The sequence below is a fragment of the Myotis myotis genome, unplaced genomic scaffold (assembly GCF_014108235.1).
Source record: "Myotis myotis isolate mMyoMyo1 unplaced genomic scaffold, mMyoMyo1.p scaffold_m19_p_20, whole genome shotgun sequence".
Lineage (NCBI taxonomy): Eukaryota > Metazoa > Chordata > Mammalia > Chiroptera > Vespertilionidae > Myotis > Myotis myotis.
In genome coordinates, this window is record NW_023416325.1 from 24,617,466 (window position 1) to 24,640,911 (window position 23,446).

Genomic DNA, 23,446 nt, shown 5'->3' on the forward strand with positions numbered 1-23,446 from the left:
CACTCGGATGCGTTTGCTTTGAAAGGACGGTGACTCAGATGCACAGGTGGGGGGTGGAACACTGTTCTGGTTAATTCCACCCACGACAGCCACCCAGAGGCCTGGCTCAGAGACAAGAAAACCAAAAGCAAAAGGGACAGCATGCACCGCACCTCAGTGCCTCTCGACTGCGCCGAGGGCCATGGCTCCGAGGCCCTGGAGCACCAGGGCGCGTGGAACGAGGCCCCGGGCACCTGGGTCCAATGAGGCACCAGGCACCAGGCACATGGCTCTGAGGCCCCGGGGCACCAGGGCACGTGGAACGAGGCCCCGGGCGCCTGGGTCCAATGAGGCACCAGGCACCAGGCACATGGCTCTGAGGCCCCGGGGCACCAGGGCACGTGGAATGAGGCCCCGGGCACCTGGGTCCAGTGAGGCACCAGGCACCAGGCACATGGCCCTGGGGCACATGGCCCCTGAAGAGCCTGGTAAAATGCGGGCTCTGGGTGAGGTCGGACATTCTGACTGCGCTGAGGAAAGACCAAGGCTGCTGGTCTGAGGCCACACCGGGAGCAGCCAGGCCCCGGGTCCTTCCTGCACCTGTGAACTTGGGGTGCGTAGCCCCAGAAATAGAAGCAGCCACTCTAGTATCCAACTAAGAAGGGGACAGAACTCAGAGAGCTACCCCCCGAGTCATTGGGTAGGCTGGGAAAACATTAAAGGGGCTGGGCCCCTCCGAGGCCGGCCGTGGGCGGCGCTGGGACCACCTACCTACACAGGCCTCCTCGTCGGACCAGTCCCCGCAGTCGTTCTCGCGGTCGCACCTCCACCGGCTGGGGATGCAGCGGCCGTTCTCACACCGGAACTGGAAGTGGCGGGAGCAGTTGGGGGCTTCGGTGGGGCTTTCTGGGGAAAAACACAGCATCCGCTGTGGGCCCCGCCCAGCGTGAACGTGAAGCTGCGATGTACGCACAGCCTCCTCCACACCGAGTCCCAGGGCAGCCGCCTGCCCCCCGGTGGATCAGGCAGCCTCTGGGACCCAGCGCTGACACACTCAGGAAGAGCCCGCCTTCCCGGACCCGACTCGGGTGTCTCGGACCCACACGTCCATGGATCTCGCAAATGACACCGAGTGTTCAATTTTCACACTTTACCACAGGAACGGCCTTGCTCCTGCTAACACAGTGGTAACAGTGGTGCGATTCCACTGGCATCTACGACCTGTAGGAGCAGAGGGGAGCCTCCTCCGCAACATTTACCACGTAACGCCTCCCTCCCACGCTACACAGAGCGCCAAGTCCCCGACTCAGTGAAATGGAATCAGCCACCTCTAGCCCTGCTAGGGGTCGGGGCCAGTTCACACTCAGTTTCCTACATGGAGATTCAAGAACTGGCAGGAAATACTGCCAAGGGAGGCGGCGGGAAGGTGGGGTGCAAGGGCGGTAGTGAGGGCCCCTCCTCGACCACAGGGGCCGCGGCCCCAGAGCAGGCGTGAGAGGCACAGACCTGCGGCCTCCCCACAGCTGGCTTCGTCCGAGTAGTCGCCACAATCGTCCATGCCGTCGCACTTCCAGACCACACTGATGCACACGCCGTTCTGACACTGGAAACTGAACTCGTCACAATCCTTGTGGAACTCGGGGTCTTGGGCTGGACAAGAGACAAATGTCCGTGAGATCCCGGCTACCTCATCACCGAAGAGTTCCTAGTGACACGGCTGCGGAAGGAGGAAGAGGAAGTCTCCATCCAGAGACTGTCGCTGGAGAAGTCCTGAAAGCAGGTCAGAGGTGAAGGCGTCCCCCGTATTGCAGAATTCGGAGATAAGGTCATTATGTATTTACTAGAAGCCTGGTGCACGGATTTGTGCACCGGTGCGGGGGGGGGGGGGGTCCCCTCGCTCTGGCCTGTGGGGATCAGGCGAGACCAGCTCTCCGACATCCCCTGAAGAGTCCTGGATTGCAAGAGGGCACAGGCCAGGCCGAGGGACCCCACAGGTGCATGGTCAGGGCCGGGGAGGGACCATGGGGGGCTCCCGGGCATGTTGGGCCCATCTCACCCAGTCTCCATCAGCCAGACCCCAGCAGCAAGCTAACCTACCGGTTGAGCATCTGCCCCCAGTGGTCAGTGCGTGTCATAGTGACTGGTCGAACGGTCGTACACTTAGCATATTAGGCTTTTATTATTTGGGATTATTATTTTTTTTGTTAGTCCTCACCCAAGGATACTCTTCCATTGGTTTTCAGGGAGAGTGGAAGAGAGAGGAAAAGACAGAAATATCAATGTGAGAGAAACACGTCAACTGGTTGCCTCCTGTACGCACCCCGACCAGGGCCAGGGTGGGGAGAGTCAGCAATCAAGGTAGGTGCCCTTGCCCAGACTCTAACCTGGGACCCCTCATCTGGGCCGACGCTCTATCCACTGAGCCAAACCAGCCAGGGCTGTAGATAAGGTCTTAAGGGGAGGTTCTCAGGGTGAAATTCTGACTCAATATGACTGAGGTCCTTAAAAGGAGAGGAGATGGGGACACAGACAGGCACAGGGAGACCATGTGAGTACCTGGGAGAGCTGGGCACCTACCCATCGGGAGACAGGCTTCGGAGGGGAGCAAACCTGCCAACACTCTGAGCCTGAGTCCCAGGCTCCCGGGCCAGAGGAAATGCATTTCTGACATTTAAGTTGCAGTCCATAGTCCCTCATTGGGGCCACCCAAGCCAACGAATGCTGCACGCACTTCCTTCAGGGCCATCCTAGCAGGCGGCCCAGCAGACACCAGGCTCCGCCTGCTCGGGGCACCCGGTCCCAGAGACAGGCAGGAAGGCTGACACACTGTGCAACATGGGACAAGAGCTGTGAAGCCACAAGCAGGTGAGGCCTCCAGGGATGGGCAGGAGAGCCCGACAAACCCAGGTCACACCCCGTCTCTCCTGTGTGTGCACCAGCAGCTACTACGCATGACTCCTGAAGCAGGAAACGTGTGTCTTCCCCAGAAAATGCAAGACCAGCCCTGGCTGGTTTGGCTCAGTGGACAGAGCGTCAGCCTGCAGACCGAAGGATCCTCGGTTCAGTTCCAGTCAAGGGCACATGCTCAGATTGTGGGCTCAATCTCCAGTAGGGGGTGTGCAGGAGGCAGCCGATCAATGATTCTCTCTCATCATTGATGTTTCTATCTCTCTCTTCCTTCCTCTCTGAAACCAATAAAATATATTAAAATGTTGAAAATAAAAAAGGAAATGCAAGACTGGAAATGTAAAATCAAATCTGTAACTAGAGGCAGCACCTCCCCACGCGAACCCGCCCCCAGGGCCGCCCACTCACAGCAGCCGGCAAAGGCAGCGTCCTCGTCCGAGCCGTCCCGGCACTGCACAACCCCGTCACACACCATGGAGTGGAACAGGCACTGCTGGCGGTTCTTGCATACGAAGTCCATGAAGCGGGTGCAGAGTGGCTCTGAAAGGGGCGGAGGAGAGGCCCTGAGCACAGGGTGGGAGCTCATGGGCCCTGGGCCCACACCTGGCACAGTGCTCGCCCGGGAAGCTGCCGCGAGAGCCGCCAGGTACTGAGCACGTGGTTTATGGCGAGCCCTGACCTGAGCACCTGATGCAAAAGGACACGACTGAGCTCTCAACACAATCCCATGAGCTTTCACTGTCCTGCTTCCAAATGGGAACGTGGGCGGCGGCAGTACGTGTTCTGCAAGCTGAGGAGGGCGGAGCCAAAGCCGAACTCCAAAGCTGTCTGACATCCCAGCCACTGTCAGTGTGACAGTGACTCACACAGGGGCTGACAGGCTGCTGTGAGGGCCCCGTGTCGGACTGAACTGTACCCACCTCCCCTAATGTGTACGCTGAAGCCCTAACTCCCAATGGGACTGTATTTGGAGACAGGCCTTTAAACGGGCAATTAAGGTAAATGAAGTAAATACAGTTAAAAGCAGCAAATGGACACTAAATGGGCCAGGGCAGAGCTCAGATCCAATAGGACCAGTATTACTTTTTCTTTTTTCTTAATACATTTTTATTGATATCAGAGAGGAAGGGAGAGGGAGAGAGAAAAACATCAATGATGAGAGAGAATCACCGATTGGCTGCCTCCTGCATGCCCCACTGGGCATGGAGCCCACCACTTGGGCATGTGCCCTGATGAGGAATTGAACCATGACCTCCTGGTTCATAGGTCGACACTCAACCGCTGAACCACACCGGCCAGGCAGGAACCGTGTTCTTACAAGAAGAAAGACCGGAGATGCAAGCCCAGAGCCAAGGCCACATGAGAACGCAGAGGTCAGTCGGAGGCCTGGACTCAGCCTCAGCCTCCAGGGCGCCCACCCCGCCTCCAGCCACCTGCAGGTTCTGACTCGCCAGCCTTCACCGCCGCAGGGGACAAGCCCTGAACCAAATGCCCCTCCAGGGGCTCTGCTTCTCGGGACACTTTCCCTCGCAGTCAGGGGCAGCGCGGTTAAAGCGAAGGACACGTCGCTACCATGGAGATTTCGTCCACCGGGTACTCCCTTCACACCCAACCACCGCGCTCCGGGGGACTCACCGCAGCGCTGCTCGTCAGAGCCGTCCGCGCAGTCCCGCAGGCCGTCGCAGTGCTTGCTGGAGGGGAGGCAGGTGCCGTTCGGGCAGCGGAAGCCGTTGCACCTCTTCTCTGAAATGGAAAGAGAAGCGTGGCCATGAGCAAACGCAGGCGCCGGGAGGCCCGGACTTGTCCCGCCCCCGAGGGCGGCTTGTCACGCGCCCTCACAGTGACAGGTGCGCGCTGTGGCCAGCACAGCTGCCTGGAGAAACGCAGCCTGCCCGCACGGAGAGCAACGTCAGCGCCGGCCCTTCCCCGAGACGCTGCCCGGGTGGAGCACCCGAGGGTGCAGCCAGCGGGCACTGACCACCAGGAAGAGCTAAGAAACGCTGTGGGCACGTGGCCTCGCTCAGGCGTGTGAGAAGCAGGTGCGAACAACAGGCAGCGCACACGCCCGTGGAGGAGCAAACGGTGCGCAGGCCTGAGCCGGCACGCGCCCGGCTGTGCGGAGGGCCCCCTGCCGTTTCCTGGGCACAGGCGGGAGCTGGACGGGAAGGTGTCTACTGTGCAACTTCAATACTTCTCCCATTTCAAACCATGTGAACGTGTTCCCCACTCAAAAAATTCAAGTCCATCTTGTTTAAAGAGTAAAAGCTTCAGTGAAGAGAAGAGAAAACGTCGTCCTGATTAGAAACCTTGGCGTTGGAAGTTCTCCTCCATCACTCACTCTGAATTCTTTACGAATTCTACGCCAAAGCCCTTTTGGATAAAGTTTGTCCTAGAAATGTGCAGAAACGTGGGTTTCCGCCTCAGCACAGAATCTAGCCCCGGTCAGCTTCCCGAGCAGAACCATGCCAGCAGGCCACCGGTGGCCGAGCGCACACAGCCTCGGTGCACCCGCACCAGGAGGGCCAGGGGTAAGGCAGGAAAATGTGCTTTAAGCCCTGGCCTGTTTGCTCAGTGGACAGAGCGTCGGCCTGCAGACCTAAGGGTCCCAGGTTCGATTCCGGTCAAGGGCACAAACCTCGGTAGCAGGCTCCTCCCTGGCCTGGATCCTGGTTGGGGAGCCTGCAGGAGGCAACCAATCCATGTGTTTCTGTCACATCGATGTTTCTCTCTGTCTTTACCTCTCTCTTCCACTCTCTCTAAAAATCAATAAATCAATGGAAAGATATTCATGGGTGAAGATTAAAAAAAAAGAAGAAAATATGCTTTAATCCTGTAAAAAGTAATCATTCCTAAGAAATTATTTGGGAGACATCAAACAGAAACCGTTAATGAGTGCTGCAGTTGGAGCAATAGGCCGGAGTCTGAAAGCTGAAAAGTATAAAATTAAGACGACATGAGATGACTCCCACTCGTGAAGCTTGTGAAAGCGAAGGAAAGAGGTGATGCCTAGGGCCACGGGGAGACAAAGCACATCTCGGATGGACACGCCTGTCAGGATAACGACTTGGAACCGCTAATGAGAACACGGGACCAGTGAAAACGTGGACCCTACCAGACCACCTGGAGACGCCCAAACGGGGCCCGAGGCTGGGGGCCGGCTGCAGCTGCAATTCCGGTGACCTGGGACCAACCCTGCAGACGAAGGGACGGCTACACCTCAGGGTAAAAGTACGCCTTTGTTCCCAGGACACGCGCAGTTTCACTATGCAAACCAGGGCGACACTGAACACACCTGGAGGTCCAGCCGGGGTGCAGCTAAGTAAGTGATAGTAACACGACGGGAACACACATCTGCCGCTGGAGTGCTAACTGCACAAGCACAGATGCGTAACAACGCGTAGACGACGCCCATTCCATGGAAGTTTGGACCGCACGGTGTAAATAATGGGAATAATATACTGGTCTCTGGCTCTGGCTGCTGGCACAGAGCTACTAAAACCCTCGCATTTCCCTGGCGGACACGAGTGTCCTGTTCTTACATCACACAGGGCAGCTCCTGCACAAGGTCAGGAAGCGGGGCCTCCCACCTCCCTGCTCCAGGAAGAGAGAAGGAAGAAGACGGGGAGTGCGCCAGGCGGGCCGTGTGGTGAAGATTCCATAACCAGAGTCTAGGCCCAGAGTGTCCAGGCTGCTGAGCGCTGGTGGGGCTGGGGGCTGGGGCGGCACCTGGAGAGGCACGGAGCTCTGCCGCCTTCCCACACCTGCCCTGTGCCTCTCTTCCGTCCAATGCTCGCCTCCACCCTCCGTCACCCCTTCCATGATAAACCAGTGTTTCTCTGAGGTCTGTGAGACGTTTCAGCAAATGACCAAACCCAGGCAGGGAGTCCTGGGAGCCCAGGCTCACAGCTTCGGGCAGGAGTGCAGGGGAAGCTGGGGTTGGGGTCGGCACTAAGGTGTGTGTGTGGGGGGGGGGGGGGGGTAGGGGGGGGCGCGGGGCGCAGGGAGGCTTGCAGGACTGAGCCCTGAATCTGCGAGGTCCGATGCGAGTAGCTCAGGGAAAACAGTGCCACAGTCAGGCCAAGGGGCCCCAGCTGGTGCTGGAGAACTGTCCGGAAGCCAAGAATTCTGTGTGCACCCGAGCCAAGGGCAGCCACGGGAGGGCTTTCTGCAGACGGAGAGCGGGGCAGGGCAGGAAGCCTGGACACTCTGGTGCGAAGCAGCATTCTCTAGATGGTGCTTTTGCGGCAGCCGTTCTGTGGTGAAGGCGACTGACTATCTCGGGATTCTGTTTAAGTCAATTATGCGGAGAAAGGCCTGTTTGGGGCTAGGAGCCATGCTCTCTGAGGCCGCAGCAAAGTACCGGCTACTTCCTTCAAAGCTGCGCAGAAAGCCTGAGCCACGTGCCTGCCTGGGAACTGGCTGCACCACATCCCGTGTCCGATGGCACTGCCACCGTGGGCGCAGGTACACTCAGCTGTCAGCGTGGGCACCCGGGCACACTTGGCTGTCATTGTGGGCACCCGGGCACACTTGGCTGTCAGCGTGGGCACCCGGGCACACTTGGCTGTCATTGTGGGCACCCGGGCACACTTGGCTGTCAGCGTGGGCACCCGGGCACACTTGGCTGTCATTGTGGGCACCCGGGCACACTTAGCTGTCATTGTGGGCACCCGCGCACACTTAGCTGTCAGTGTGGGCACCCGGGCACAGTTGGCTGTCAGTGTGGGCACCCGGGCACACTTAGCTGTCAGTGTGGGCACCCGGGCACACTTGGCTGTCAGTGTGGGCACCCGTGCACACTTGGCTGTCAGTGTGGGTACCCGGGCACACTTGGCTGTTGGCATGGGCACCCGGGCACACTTGGCTGTCAGTGTGGGCACACGGGCACACTTGGCTGTCAGTGTGGGTACCCGGGCACACTTGGCTGTCAGCGTGGGCACCCGGGCACACTTAGCTGGCGTGTGGGTACCCGGCCACACTTGAGCTATTGGCAGGGGTAAACCGGCACACTTGGGCTGTCAGTGTGGGCACACCGGGCACACTTGGCTAGTTGCATGGGCACCCTGGCACTCCTGGCTTCGGCGTGGGCACCCAGGCATGCCTGGCTGTCAGCATGGGCACCTGGGCACTCCTGGCTGTCGGCATGGGCACCTGGCACACTTGGGAGGTCAGTGTGGGCAGCCCGGGCACTCCTGGCTGGTCGGCATGGGCACCTGGGCACGCCTGGCTGTCGGCAGGGGCACCCTGGCGAACTCTGGCTGTCGGCATGGGCACCTGGGCACACTTGGCTGTCAGTTGGGAAACCCGGGCACCCGTGGCTGTCAGTGTGGGCCTGCACTCTGGTCAGTGGCCTTGGCTGTCAGTGTGGGCACCCGGGCACACTTGGCTGTCAGTGTGGGCACCTGGGCACTCCTGGCTGTCAGTGTGGGCACCTGGGCACACTTGGCTGTCAGTGTGGGCACCCGGGCACACTTGGCTGTCAGCGTGGGCACCCGGGCACACTTGGCTGTCATTGTGGGCACCCGGGCACACTTGGCTGTCAGTGTGGGCACCTGGGCACTCCTGGCTGTCAGTGTGGGCTCCTGGGCACACTTGGCTGTCAGTGTGGGCACCCGGGCACACTTGGCTGTCAGTGTGGGCACCTGGGCACTCCTGGCTGTCAGTGTGGGCACCTGGGCACACTTGGCTGTCAGTGTGGGCACCCGGGCACACTTGGCTGTCAGCGTGGGCACCCGGGCACACTTGGCTGTCATTGTGGGCACCCGGGCACACTTGGCTGTCAGCGTGGGCACCCGGGCACACTTGGCTGTCATTGTGGGCACCCGGGCACACTTGGCTGTCATTGTGGGCACCCGCGCACACTTAGCTGTCAGTGTGGGCACCCGGGCACAGTTGGCTGTCAGTGTGGGCACCCGGGCACAGCAGGGCAGTGCTCATGTCCTGCTTCTTCCTGAGCGGTGGACGCTAGAGATGCCCAGGAGCGGACCGCGCGTGCATACTTACCGCAGCTGGCGGGGTCCTCGTCGGAGCCGTCCTGGCAGTCCAGGTCCCCGTCACAGGCCCAGCGCCGGGGGATGCAGTGCCCATTGCGACACTGGAAGTTGGACGCCTCACAGGTGTGGTAGACGGCTGCCGGCAACAAGAAGAGAGAACAGTCAGCGCCCTCCTCTCGCTCCCCCTCGACCTCCAGGAGCTGCTGAGGAGGGGCTGCCTGGCGCCTGAGTGAGTGGTGGGCACAGCCTCCTGCAGGGCAGCACCTGAGGCGGTGGAATCACCATGTTACACAAGCAGAGGGACCTGCTAAAAGCTGTGCTTCCACCACCAGGGGGAGCGCCATTCCCCTGCGGCAGCTGGAACGGGCCTGGGGACTCAGACACATGCCCACAGGCACAGGGGGGCACGGACTGGCACCAGGCTGCCCAGGGCCAGAGCCCGTGCTTCCACTCGCCTTCGCTACTTTACTTCTCACGTGACCCCTCGCTCCTGCCGGCCCCAACGACCGGAGACTCCGCGGCAGGTGCAGGCGCCCGGCCCCAGCCCCGCCCCGCCCCGTCCGGGCCCGTGTCACCCACTGTCCTGCCATCGAAGGACCTGGACGCTCGGAAAGGCTGTGACTTTAGATTCCAAATAAACTGCCCAGTTTCAAACATGGAAAACCTTACGTCCAAAAGCATAACAGGTTTTCCACCATCAGAAGGAAAGCAAGCCCAGAACCGGGACTTGGCTACCTTTCTGGACCGTCGAGAGCAACGTCTGCCAGGCAACCAGGGTCGCTGGTACCCATGGCAACCACCACAGAACGGAGGCAAGGGGGACGGCAGGCGCGCGGTCAGCGAACAGCCTCCTGGGCACGCGGGGCTGCGGCCACAGCGAGTCATTGAGAAACATCTCAAAGCCTTGGGCGAGGACCAGGTTAGGCCCTCGCTGGTTTGGCTCAATGGACAGAGCATTGGTCCCGTGTTCAATTCCCGTCAAGGGCACATGCCCGGGTTGCAGGCTGGATCCCCAGTTGGGGGCGTGCAGGATGCAGCTGATCCATGATTCTCTCTCGTCACTGATGTTTCTCCCTCTCTCTTCCTCTCCCTTCCTCTCTGAAAGCAATAAAAATATAGATTTGTCAAAAAGCCCAGGTCAAATGTACATGCTCAGCCTCAAACCCAGCCAGCACCCCTCCTGCCCGCTCCATCAGCTCCCCCCCTCGGGAGGGCTCCTGTCTGCCCGTTACTGAACGGGAGCCGGCCGCCCTCTTCACCACGGCCTCACGTGGCCTAACCGAGCTGGACGGGCTCGCTGCCCGTTTCTCTACGTGGCTGGGACGTCTTCACAATAAGAGGAGCAACAACAACAACACACAGGCCATGGAGCACACGCGGCGGTGACTGGTCCAGGCGAGACCATCGCCATACGCTGCCCACGGGCGGGAACACGGGTTCCAATGCTCTCGGGAACGTCTCCTGCATCTGAGGCTGTTTGCAATCGTCTGAATACAGAGAGCCTGACTTTGCAAGCCAGGTGGCCTGTCACTGCTGTCCTCACCTCTCTCTGAAGGTCACGCTGAGCCTGACAGCATGCACCCAGACCACACACGCCTCAACACTCGACTTCGGCACTCGGTCCACGCAGGCCCTTAGAGCAGACCTGCCTCTGGCAGAGGAGTACTGTGCCAGGCATGTGGTAGGAGCCTTCCCCAGTAACAGCTGTTGCCTGGAAACATTTTGATTTATTGGCTTTACAAGCCTGGCAGCCTTAAACAAGTCCCTCACCAAAGCCTTGCTCATTCTCATAAGACGCTTGCCGGAACTCACTTCCACACGGACCTGGTTGTTGCTGTGCGGCCCATGCACTTCGTGTCTCACTGAAACCATTCTGGAGGGCTCACGGGTTTCCAGCCGGAATTCTGAGAGGCGAGTGGAGACCGCCAGACCCCACAGCAGCCGAGCGCAGAGCCGGACCGGTCAGCACGATCTCCGCGTGCCCGGACTCGCCTTCCTGACGCCCCGTCTTCCGAGGAACTACGAGCTCCCCGAGACTGGGGGTCCGGTAAGACGTGTGTTTAGTGACAGGGTGAGAGACACTGACTTCGGTACAAACTGAAGAGTCTGGGGAAGGTAAAGAGCCATCTTCACACGGCAAGACGACTGACGGTCAGACTGGGAAGAGCTGCCAGAGGAACAGTCACGAAGCCAGGACAACCCGGGTTCTCCCAGAGGCCACTGTCCCACACGCGGCAGGTCCTCTCCAGCCCCTCACAGATGAATGCACCACGCGGGCAGGGCAGCATGATCACGGCGGTGAGAGAACCAGGGCCTCAGCACCACAGAACCCTGCTCCGCGGGGACAACGCTGATGTCAACACAACGTGAACAGCGATGACATAAAAAGCAATCCAAAGCATCGAGAGCGCTGACACAGAGGTCAGGTCTGAAAGAGACCCAGACAGAATTCCAGAGATGAACACAGGACACAGAAACAGCTCGGCTGGTGTGTGGGAAGCAGGCTGGATTTAGCTGGACAGAGAACTGCTGACCTAGAAGGGAAGCTCAGAAGGGAAAGGGAATTCCAGCCGACGGAGCGACAGCACAGACACGGGAGGCGCGAGCGACAGAACGGAGTGCGGCTGCGGCCACGGAGGACGAGCCCTGAGCAAGCAGGAGACACACCGAGAAGACGAGGCTGCCACATCCCAGAACCAAGGAGAACGGCAGATCCTCGTTGTCTGGAAAGGAAGCCAGCAGCATAGAAATGATGCACACCTCGCAGGGGACGCTGCACCGCAACAGCCCACCCTCACACGCACACAAAACGCAACGCTGACGAGCCTGGAGACGGTGCCAATCGCGCTCAGCAGGACCCTCAGGAGGACTGGCCTCGGCCCGGAGGAGACAGAATGACTCCACGGAGGCACATACGGGGGGCCGCGCACCAGGACGCGCAGGCGCACCCGCGCTCAGGACCGAGCGTGAAACGGAGGCGTGATTACACCAACGGAACCGCAGAGTTCACTGCTCAGGAACACTGCGGGCCACGGGGAGCACCGGTTACAGAGCAAAGGTAACTGGAGAAGAGGGAGGTGCCCCAGTGAGTTATCACTAAAAAATAATAGGAATTACTAACTGCAGGGCTTTGAATTGTAGAACGAAGCACGAGGTACTCAGTGTTTTAAGTGCTAAGTACTGGCACTGCGTGCAGCGATCAGGATGAAAGCATTCTGAAGCCCTGCAGGTCCGGGACAGCAAGTCGGTGAAGAACACACAGAGAGTGACAGGTAAAGCACACAAGTCAATGTTTAAGGTCACAGCCGATGCCAAGGGGTGGGAAGCGCCTCAATTCCACGGAAAGCGAAGGGGGGGGGGGGCGGAAAGCAAGGAGCACGCCCCGCACAGACCACAGGCGGCGGGGCAGCAGGTCGGCGGCCGGCCTATTTTCTGGGCGCTGCACTATTTACTTGGCGAGGACGTGAAGCGCCAGGCCCACACCTCAGTGAGCTCACACCTGACCCCGCCCCCCCGCCCCCCCAGGCGGCAGGAAGGAGAACCGTCCGGAGGCAGTGGGAGCACAGCCACGGCCGGAGGGCAGTGTGGCGCTGGGTGCGGGGAAGTCCACAGGAGGCACCGAAGTACTATTCATTCCTCCCCCACGTCCCCAGCTCTGCCCCCCCGCCTCCCGCCCCGCCCCCCCGAGCTGTAGACGCACTCCGCACTCAGCCAGCACAAAAGCCGAGTGGTCACAGGAGGAGCCGTTCCTCAGCAGAACCAGAACAGCACCTGGACCTCACACCACAGGACCAGCCTTCGCTGACGTTCTCGTGTTGTTTCCAGGTTCATTTTTAATGAACGCTCACCCCAAAGAGATGCAAGCACCGTTTACGTTCTCAAAGTCAGTAAACGGTGCCCTGAGATTCAGAAACATGAGCTGGTCAGTGCCCTCCACACATGGCCCCAGATGAGGGGCCGGCGGGGAGCTGCTTACTGCTCCTGAAGGAAGCGCAGCTCGAGCCCGCACGCCAACCAGCACCGTGCACTCAGAACACGCTCAGTTCACAGAACGCTTTCCCAGGAGACCCCTCCGTGAAGGACGCGGGGCGGTCTGCCTTCGTGCTGAGCGGCTGGGCCAGCTTGTGGAGCAGCACCGATGGGAGGTGTCTGGGCCTGTTTCTCAGAGCCCAGGCGCTGGGCCCCCGCAGACGCCCATGAGGAGCGGAGCAGGACCAGGGACCAGGACCCAGGACCCAGGACCGCGTGCGGACACTGACCCGTGCAGTTGGCTTCGTCGGACCAGTCCCTGCAGTCATTGTCGCCGTCGCACACCCAGGAGGCGCGGACGCACAGGCCCGAGCTGCAGTTGTACTCGTCGTCCCGGCACTGGTGCGTCTCTGCAGGTGAAACCAGGGGTGAGGACAGCGCGCGGGTTCGGCTCCTGCGGCCGAGTCCCGAGGGTCACAGTGCACCCAGCCCCATCGACGGCCCTGGCAGCAGGCGAGAACTAACCAGGGAGGGAGGCGCCGAGGCGGCCGGCTGGGCCAGTGCGCCGAGACCCCCCAGCGCGTCCATCAGCTCCATGCACTGGACAAACCTTCATCCCACATCTGTTGATGGGGAGGAGGGAAGCACCGCTAGCTGCCCAGAAAGTGGAATTAAAGACACAGAAGCTTCCAGAGGCAGAGCCTGTGGCCGCAGAAAAGGAGCAATGAACAGTCCCGAGGGAGCTTAGCTCAGGGGAGGGTCAGTGCTGAACCTGCCCACAGAGGGGCCTGGGGCCGCTGTGAGCAGAGCCGGGCTTGGCTGCGGGCTGTCCGGAGGGAGGGGGGCAGCCGGCCTGCCAGGACCTGGAAGGAGGCTATGCCCCGGGACGGTGTCCTGAGCGTAGCAGTGAAGCAACGCCTTGAAATGGAATTTTAGCCCGGCCGGCGTGGCTCAGTGGTTGAGCGTCGACCTGTGAACCAGGAGGTCCCCGGTTCGATTCCTGGCCAGGGCACATGTCCGGTTGCAGGCTCAGTCTCCAGTGTGGGGCATGCAGGAGGCAGCCGATTGATGATTCTCTCTTATATTCATCTCTCACTCCCTCTCGGAAATCAATAAAAACACATTAAGAAAAAAGAAACGGAATTTTAAAACAGTTTCAACAACAGTAGCAACCAAGCCTCTGGCCCAGCGTGGCGGCCTTGCTGGCCTTCCTCAGGAGCCAGGATGCTCGGGAAGCTGGAGACGCGGCCACGCGTGGGAAAGGCTGGGCCTGCGAGGGACCACGGCCCTCCGGCAGGTTGAGGACCAGCTAACGGGCAGGGTCTGAAGGTGCTGTGGCTTCGATGGCCAAACATGTGCCAGTGAGGGAGGGAGATGCCGCCAGCAATGCAACCCGCAGCTTCCTTCCCACCAGAGCAAACCTCCTGAGCACTGACCCCTCCAGTGTCGAGGAGGAGATGGGCAGAAAGAAGGGAAGACAGCTGTGCATCCCACAGACTGTTCTGCACTTCATATTTCTACAAAGATGAAAAACTGTATGTAATTCCCCTCAAAAATGCTGAGAGGCAGACAGGAGCCTAGTCCCTGTGAGTCAGCTCCCTGCTGCTGAGCAGGCCCTGCCAGACGCAAGCTCAGCCCCAGGACCGGCTCTCCCTCTCCCTTCCTCTCTGAAATCAAAAAAAAAAAAGAAAAAGAAAAATAACACAGTTCACAGAGTGCAGATGTGTGTCCTCAGGAGGCTGACCTCCCAGCCACCCAGAGGTGAGGGCCGTCGGCTCGGCTCTGACAAGCACTGAGCTCATCAGAACCCCCTCCCCACTGCTGCGGCCACGCTCGCGGCATCCCTGCACGGTGAGCCGGCCCTGCTCCCGGGCGAGCCAGGCCCCCGCGAGGCGGAGGGTCGGCAGCGGGGCCTCGTAACTCCCAGGTGGCTTTCAGAACCCCGTGCGGCCTCCTGGGAGCAGCCCGACCTGTCCCCTTACCACAGTGGCTCTCGTCGCTGTTGTCGCCACAGTCGTCCTCCAGGTCACACTTGTAGGAGAGCGGGACGCAGGTCCCCGACTCCTGGCAGCGGAACTGCGTCTCCGGGTCACACACGGTCGTAGCTGAGATGGGAGAGAGATGGCACACTCATGAGGTGCAATTCAGTCCCCAAATACAAACGTCCCACTGGAAAATCAATTTAAAAAGAAGAAGCAACGGAAACAAAACTGAGACTATGGAAGAACAAATGCGAGAGCCCGACATGTACAGCCACAGTGCCGGGGTCGGAGCTGCGACAGGTGGAAGCGTCTGGCTGGAGAGCGAGTGATGGCGGTTCCCTCCCGAGACCCCCTCCGATGGGCGGTGCCCCAAGGAAGTGGCCGGAGGTCCCTGACCGAGAAAACCACACCAGCAGCCCGGGGCCCCCCAGGAAGCTGCACGTCCTCGTGTGCATGCGGGTCGAGGGGAGGGGTATCTGCAGCAGGAACGGGCTCCGCCTCCCGCCAAGCAGTTCCGGGTGACCCGGGCCTCTGTGCTCCACAGTAAAAGGAGGGAAAGGCAGCGCTGGCTGGTGTGGCTCAGTGGATAGAGCGTCGGCCCACGGACCACAGGGTCCTGGATTCGATTCCGGGCACGTACCTCGGTTGCAGGCTCCTCCCTGGCCCAGGCCCTGGTCCGGTGCATGCAGGAGGCAACCCACTGATGTGTTTCTCTCACATCGATGTTTCTGTCTCTCCCTCTCTCCCCAACTCTCCCTAAAACCAATGGGAAAATATCCTCAGGCGAGGATTTAACAACAACAACAACAACAACAAGATAAAAGGAGAAAGAGGCCGTGGCCGGTGCCGGTGCCTTGCTTCCTTCCCTCTCCTGCTAAATGAAGACAACACCCCCTCACGGAGTCACCGTGATGGTGAATAAGAAGACGTGTGGGTCAGGCCACCCAATGGGTGTGAACATAATGTCTCTTCTCCCTCACCGCCCTCGTGCCCTCACTCTGAGGCCGAATCAGCTTCCCCCCTTTAAACAGCAGTTGTCGGGCTCCAGCACAGCCCCTGGGAGCCAGAGCCTGCGGGAAAGGCCTGGGGAGAGGCCGCTGGGCAGTGGGGGGAGGGGAGGGGCGGGGGGGGGGGGGGGGGGGGGGGGAGAGCAGCTGTAGGAGGAAGGGTGTGGCCCAGCCTGGGACGGGGAGGTGGGGAGGGGGGGAGGGGGTGGGGCATAAGGTGAAAAGCTGTGGCAACACTGCGGCTCAGCATCCCTGGCGGCTCTCACTTGAGGCTCCATTTCCTCTCTGGGACTGAGCTTGTGGAGGGAGCAGGGTAAATGCAACGATGCCGAGACTGTAGGGGATGCACATCTAAATCCCAAGCTCCTGACAGGACCCCACAGGAGCCTGCTTAAGGGCAGGGGGACGTGCTGGCCACACCCCTGGCTCCCTCCGTCACCCCTCGTCTCCTGGCAGCGGACAGGATGCCTCCCTAGCCTCCCAGACAGTGGGTCCCTCGGCCCGGGCTTCTTGCGCTTGCCCTCATGCCCGCGGCGCTGCTCTCCGCCGCCTCAGTGGGGAAACACAGCCGGGCACAGAGGCACGGGTGCCCCTGATCCCCAGCCCCACACTCCGGTCCCTCACACTCACCTCCTCACTCAGCTACACCTGACCAGCTGGGCCTGAGCCAAGCGGAAAGCAAGTCTCGGGCCTTGGGAAGGTCGCCCAGGCTGACATTCTCACCACCAGGAGGGCCCGCGCCAGCGGCACCCTCACCCAATGGCAGAGCTCAGGGCTGGCGGAGGCAGCACCCTGAAGAGGCCGGGGTGCTTTCTCTCGGAACACGGAGCCCGTGAGACCCACACTGTTCTCTGCAGCCGAAACCAACGCCCAGGACCCCAGGAGGAGCCCCTGGCTACTGGCCACGAGGTCCCGAAATCCCCCCCGCCTCTGCTTCCACGGCGCCTCATCAGGGCTGGGCAGCGTGCCTGCGAAGTGCAGGTTCTGAGGAGCAGGCCCCTCCCGCCTGCTCTGGGACAGGCTCCGTTCCAGGTCAGCTCCCATGCTGCTGCCCTTGATCACTGTGTTTGAGGCACTCTGGCTCCTCCCCCACAGATATCAGACCTCCCTGGGGGTCTGGAGGGAAAGGGGTTCCCAGTGTCGGTTTGCAGAGCAGAACCCACAGGCAGAGGTAGTGCTCCCCGAGGTTGGCCTCGGAAGCTCTCCTCATCGGTGTGCAAGGAGCCTGGTCTGTGCTCTCCGCAGGCAGGATGGGCGGTGCCCGGCCTGCAGGGGGAGGACAATGGGCGCTCCCTGCTGCGTCCCAGAGCTGCTGGGAACCGGCAGGGGCTCTTCAGCTGGATGCCGGCCACGCACACCTCCAGACCCCAGGTGAACACAGAGCCAGAGCCACCAGCATCCTCCTCAGAACACAGTGGCCATGAGCTGCCGGGCTCCAAAGACACAGCATTTGGAAGAGAAGTTTCCCAGGTCTGGTCCTTCCCTCCGATTCATTCTGCCCACAGCTCACCTCTCCAAAGGGAAGGTTCCTCCTCTCACTCCGAGGGTCCCACCTCCCTCCTGAGAGCTCTCCGCGCCTGCTGCGCCAGCCCCACGCTTGCCCCGGCCCCAGGTTCCTAGTCAGGTCTCCACGACCCACACCCGTTTCCAGGCCAGGCCACATCCACTCGGGCCTACAGCTTTCATAGCTGCCGCTCCACCTCCTGCGCGCGGGTCACCGCCGCCCACCTGCAGGCTCAGGGAGCACCTGGTCTACCTCCCAAAGGCGCGCATCGAACCCACAGACCCAGACCGCCACCTGTCCCTGCCCCGTCGCCAGCTGCCCGACTCCCACTTTCAGCCGCGTGGTGCTTATCTGTGAACGTCTTACAATGATCTATGTGGGTCTGTTTTAAATAATAATACATATCTAGTTGGGTATACAAAGGTGTGTTCTCTCCTCCAAACAACCCCATCCGCTTGCATGCATCACCAACCATGACGGCCAGCCAGCACCCGGGACCTGCGGTTCTCAGCCGGTGTGCCAAAGGAACGTTTAAAGCACACAGTTCCTATTCGTCAGGGCACTGGCCTCTTTTCCTTAGATTGTCCAATAAAAATGACAACAGCCAACACAACCGGACTACATAGCCATCCGGTACGGCAAGAACGAATCAAAGTTATAGCTATTTTTGTCAGATCAGAAAAAATCAGCTTTTTGGTTTAGTTTGTGTGTGCCATGAGATGAAAAAGATGGACAGTCACTGCCCTCGATGGCCAGTCCCACCCGCGAGCTGGCCAGCCTTCTGTGTAACGGGAAATGCTTAACATCTGGGCACTCGGCCCCTCTGGGACTCACGGCAGTTCCTCTCGTCGCTCAGGTCTCCGCAGTCGTCGTCGAAGTCACACCGCCAGACGCTGCTGATGCAGTTCCCGTTGCTGCAGCGATGCTGGCTGCGGAGACAGGCGCTCTCTGTGGGCGGGCGGGAGGGGAGAAACAAAGCCAAGGTTACTCTTGCTCACGGCTGGAGGCTGGACCAGACCGTCTCTCCTGAGTTCCCATTTCTCTTCCTCATGGCCTGCCTAGAGCGTAAAGCAGAAGAGGGGTGCCTGCAGGGACACAGCCTCTAGCCTCTTTCCTCGTCCAGTCACACTTCAGAAGAGGCCAGGAGGGGTGCTTGCAGGCGGGCACGATGACGAACAAGGAGCGTGATGACGCCAACTGGGCCCAGTGGGTAGAGAAACCATACACCGAAGTCACAGAATACTAATGACTCCCTCATACACGCGTCCATACAGCATTCAAACACACGTTCTCAGTGTGTCTGTAGCTATGTGTGTCCTATGTAGTTACATACATTCAATTTACCAACCAAGCATCAGGGAGACTTTCTTTACCACCCGTGAGGGTTTTTCTTTAAAGCGAGCAGTTAGGACCCTCCGGCAGATGCAGGCCTTGCTCAGTGCGGTCCGGAACAGGCGAGCAGGGCCCCGGGCTGGGGACCCTGGGTGTTCTGTCCGGACAGAGGGCCGGGTCCCCTTCACCGGGACTTGGTGTCAACGTTTCTTCCCAAAGCCCTCCAGAGCTGGAAGAGTTTCCTGTGCCTGAAAGGGAGGCTCCTCCTCCTCCATTTGTCTTTCTAACAGAGACCAGAGGTGGCTTCACGCCCTAGACAAAGCAGCTGCTGGCGAGGGGGGCGGAGGGGGGGGCTTTCCTCACAAAGCAAAGAGCCTGGAGCCCAAGGAAGATGAAACTCCGGGCTTGAATGGGTGCTTCCCAGCAAGGCCCCTCCAGGACCCAGCTCAGGGACAGGAGGAGGAGGCTGAGGACCAGGAAGTGCGGAGGGTACAATTAGACAGGAAGAAGGTTAAGCAGCTTTCCAGGGGAAAAGTTAGAATCCGTGGATTCAAATTCAAGGGGAGAGGGATGAGGCTGCTACAGCCATTGGATGGGAATAGGGACGCGAGGCCCTGAGGCACTTTGCCAGAAAGTTCAGGGCTCCAGGCGGGGCGGGGTGGGTGGGGGAGGTGGAGTCAAAGCAGTTCTTTCTCCTAGTCCAGTTGGTCCAACTTACAGGAAGCTAGAGAGCTTAGGGGAGGGACGAGCAAAGAGAGCAGTGGCCAGACAAGAGAAAGGCAGCTCAGGGCCCTGCACCGGGCACTGGGGGAAGTGGGCCTCTGTGGTCCGCCCCAGCATGGCCGGCTTTTGATGGAAGCGTCACGGAGTTTCCCCAGGGCGCACAGAATGTGGGGAGGAGGGGAGAGGATGTATGAACAAAGAACTGTGGGCGTGGGCCAGCATCCTGGTGGAAACCCCAGGGGCGCCCACCTCAACTAGGGGGTGGTGGGGGGAGACAACTGGAAAAAGCCTCAGCCCATCCTCTTAAATGGCCCAATGGGAGAGAGCAGACCTAGGCGACCTTTGAGGGAACAGGTGACCATGGTGCTCAGCCAATGAGGAGCCAGAGGAGGGACTCGCTCCGTGGGGATAAACAGTCTGTGATCGCTGCTCCATGTACCCATCCGGACACCTGCTCTTGCATGAATGTGTTAAAGGTCTCGTTTTCGTCACACATCTGTCAGGTATTGGGACAGATGAGCATTTCTCACAACATTAAACCAAAAGCATAAGCTCTTATCTATACTAATAAAAGGGTAACATGCTAATTAGACCAGGAGACCTTCTGGACATCCTTCAGGAGAAAGCCATGGCAGTGGGGCCGAGGCAGAGGCAGTTGGGGGTGATCAGGCCGGAGGGGGGGGGCAGTTGGGGGGAGCAGGCCAGCAGCAGAGTGGTTAGGAGCGATCAGGCAGGCAGTTGGGTGAGCAGTTAGGAGCCAGTGGTCCCAGATTGTGAGAGGGATGTCCGAATGCCTGTGGGATCGGGCCTAAACCGGCAGTCAGACATCCCCCAAGGGCTCCCAGGTTGGAGAGGGTGCAGGCTGGGCTGAGGGACACCAACCCCGCTCCCCGTGCACGAGTTCCGTGCACCAGGCCTCTAGTTTATAATAATAAAAACATAATATGCTAATTAGACTGGACAGCCAAACGACCTTCCAGATGTCCTTCTGGACGACCTTCTGAACGAAGCCAGGGCTGCAAGGGCTGAGGCAAGCCGCTGCAGCTGCGAGGGCCGAGCCCCTTGCATGAATTTCGTGCATCGAGCCTCTAGTTTTTAAATCACAGCTCAGGGCTGTCCTGAATGAGGACTGAAGTCCCACGGTGGACCCTGAGCCAGGTGTGTGCAGGCTCGGAGTGGTGCTGTTTCCACTGTGGACATTTCAGTAACTCAAAGATGTCAGGGAATAGAGAGTGAGGGAGCAAGGGGAGGAAAGGGGAGGGGGGAGAGGAAGAAGGGAGGAGGGGGAAAGGGGGAGGAGGGGGGAAAGGCGAGGAGGGTGAACGGGGAGGATGCAGGGAAAGGGGAGGAGGGGGAGAGGGGAGGAGGGGGAGAGGGGAGGAGGGATGGGGAGGAGGGGGAAAGGGGAAGAGGGATGGGGAGGAGGGGGAAAGGGGAGGAGGGATGGGGAAGAGTGGGGAAGGGGAGGAAGGAAGGGGAGGAGGGGGAAAGGGGAGGGGGGATGGGGAGGAGGGGGAAAGGGGAGGAGGGATGGGGAGGAGGGGGAAAGGGGAGGGGGGATGGGGAGGAGGGGGAAAGGGGAGGGGGAAAGGGAAGCAGCGCACCTTCTTTCACGCAGGAGTTGTTCTTCAGCTGGTAGCCCCCGGGGCACTCGCACTGCAGGTCCCCGGCCGGGAGCTGGGTGCCCGCCACGCCCTCTGGACATCTGCAGCTCCGGCTGCCGTTGGCCTTGGGCAGGCACAGCAGGCTGCAGGGCCTGGGCACACAGGCGTTGCTCCCTGGGGGAGGCACAGAGTCAGGGACACATGTTCACCCCGGAGGCCCCACAGCAGCTCCCCCTCCACAGACACCCCGTGCGAGGTTGAGAACGAGAGGAAGTGGCCGTGCGGTGCCTCCTGGGTCCCCTCTGCTCAGAGCCTCAGGGAAGTCCCTGCCCACACCAAGCCCTGCAGACCAGAGTCCCCAGAGGAGCTGGGCTCTGGGAACTCAGAATGGGAGGCTGACGACCTCCGGAACCAGGGAGGTGAAAAGTCCTCTGGGGGGCGTCAGGGGTGGTGCAGGGCAAGCCCCACCTGTGGAGGCCAAGACCAACTCAGAGGATGCAGAGGAGGGAGTCCGGGCTGGACAGCACCAGGGACCTGGGAGAGGCAGTGGAGGGGGAGGGGAGAAGCAGAGTGGGGAGGTGGGGGGGGGGGGTGGGACGGGGGAAGAGAGAAGAGGAGGGGAGAGAGAGGAGGGGCGGGTTGAGAGAGACAGGGGGCGGGGGAGGGGAAAGGGGCGCAGGGGGGAGGGGAGAGGCAGGTGAGAGGTGAGGGGGGAGGGGGAGGGAAGAGGCAGGTGAGGGGGGAGGGGGAGGGAAGAGGCAGGTGAGGGGGGAGGGGGAGGGAAGAGGCAAGGGAGAGGGAGAGGGGGAGGGGAGAGGCAGGTGAGGGAGGTAGGGGGAGGGGAGAGGCAGGGGAAGAGGAGGGGAGGGGGAGGAACCTGCCACAGGCCTCATCAGGCTCTGCTGCCACACCACATACCTACACAGACCAGTTCGTGGACATCCCTCCCACTGTGTCCAAACCTCTCTCTCTCTCTCTCTCTCTCTCTCTCTCTCTCTCTCTCTCTCTCAGCTGAGAGGATGGCGGACAGAGCTCCTAGCCCTTCCTGTGCTGGAGAGGACACTGGCTGAGCCAGGACGTGCACGGTGGGTGCTTCCCTAGATGCAGCGTCTTTGGGGCGGATGCCAGAGGAGCATAAACCCTTTGCAGCAACGGAACGCGGGGCCACGGAGCAGCAGCACGCGCCCAGACTGTGAGAGGCGCCGTTTTCCTCTCCTGTGGGCTCGTCGGCATCAAGACGGAAAAAATAAACATGCGTCTCTGATAAAGCTCAGCCGGTGGGGAGCCTCCCGCTGTCCCCTCACAGGCAGAGACCCACCAGCATCAGACCGGTGACCTGTGCCCTGCAGCCAGACGCCGCCTGTGCCTGCCGAGCCGGGCCTGCGGCTGGAAGACGGGGTTCACCCGTGGCCATCAGTGCCGGGCAGCGTTAACCGGCACAACATAACAATAAACATCGCCGTCTCCCAGAGGCAAGGCCACGGATGACAAGACGTGACTAAACAGATAAAGCACAGCCACCCACGGAGGGAAATCCAGGGGACGAACATCCAAGGGTCCCCCACGCAACCTCATAACCCTAAAGGCTGACGGCACCACAGCACAGCACAGCCAACCCCGGCAGACAGGCCAGACACGCGGGCTGCGCCCGCTCCGCTCCACAGGGGCGCCCACTCCTTCCCTCGGGCACGGCCAGGCTGCGGGGGGTGCGGGGCTGCCACTCAGGGGCCCACTCCTTCCTTCGGGGGCACGGCCAGGCTGCGGGGGATGTGGGGCTGCCACCCAGGGGCCACACTTCTTCCCTCAGGGGCACGGCCAGGCTGCGGGGGGAATGCGGGGCTGCCACTCAGGGGGGCCCACTCCTTCCCTTAGGCACGGCCAGGCTGCGGGGAATGCGGGGCTGCCACTCAGGGGCCACACTCCTTCCCTCGGGGGCACGGCCAGGCTGCGGGGGATGCGGGGCTGCCACCCAGGGGCCACACTCCACAGGGCGGCACCCACACACTGTGCGCAAGGTGAGGCCGCTGCAGTCAGCCCGCTCCTCCCCCTCCCCCTCCCGGGAACAGCCGGGAGGCCAGGCCCTGCAGATGCGTCCCTGGAGCAGCCTCACCAGGAAGCCCCAGCTTCTCGCTCTCCGCCCCCCTCGCACCCCCCCAGCCACGTGCCCAGTGACACAGGGAAGGTGCTGGGTGTCAATCACCTGGGGACGGGCAGGGCTGGCAGGGCGGGTGTGGCCACTGCAAGCCTGAGGACCCGAGTGAATAGTAACCCCCTCAGCAAAGGGCTTCCCTCTCAGGCCCCAGCTCTTGCTGTGCTTGGCTTTTGGTTCCTGGGCCCATTGTCTGCTTCCTGCCTGCGTTTCCTCCACAGCCATGTGCCATGCGGACCCCACACGCGATGGACGGTGGCCCACAGCACGCAGACCCCACACGCGATGGACGGTGGC

General features: G+C 60.8%; 1 protein-coding gene across 1 annotated transcript in view; it reads right to left on the reverse strand.

Annotated features, from left to right (window-relative positions):
• The window catches only part of SORL1 (sortilin related receptor 1), a 153,262-nt gene that overhangs the window by 41,713 nt on the left and 88,103 nt on the right, over window positions 1-23,446 (reverse strand). The window contains exons 22-30 of the mRNA XM_036353719.1: window positions 21,001-21,174; window positions 18,176-18,289; window positions 14,831-14,953; window positions 13,139-13,258; window positions 8,890-9,015; window positions 4,522-4,629; window positions 3,295-3,426; window positions 1,486-1,629; window positions 751-885 (exon numbers count right to left, since the gene is read on the reverse strand). Of these exons, the coding sequence (XP_036209612.1) occupies window positions 751-885; window positions 1,486-1,629; window positions 3,295-3,426; window positions 4,522-4,629; window positions 8,890-9,015; window positions 13,139-13,258; window positions 14,831-14,953; window positions 18,176-18,289; window positions 21,001-21,174 (1,176 nt within the window). The remainder of the gene's footprint in view (window positions 1-750; window positions 886-1,485; window positions 1,630-3,294; window positions 3,427-4,521; window positions 4,630-8,889; window positions 9,016-13,138; window positions 13,259-14,830; window positions 14,954-18,175; window positions 18,290-21,000; window positions 21,175-23,446) is intronic.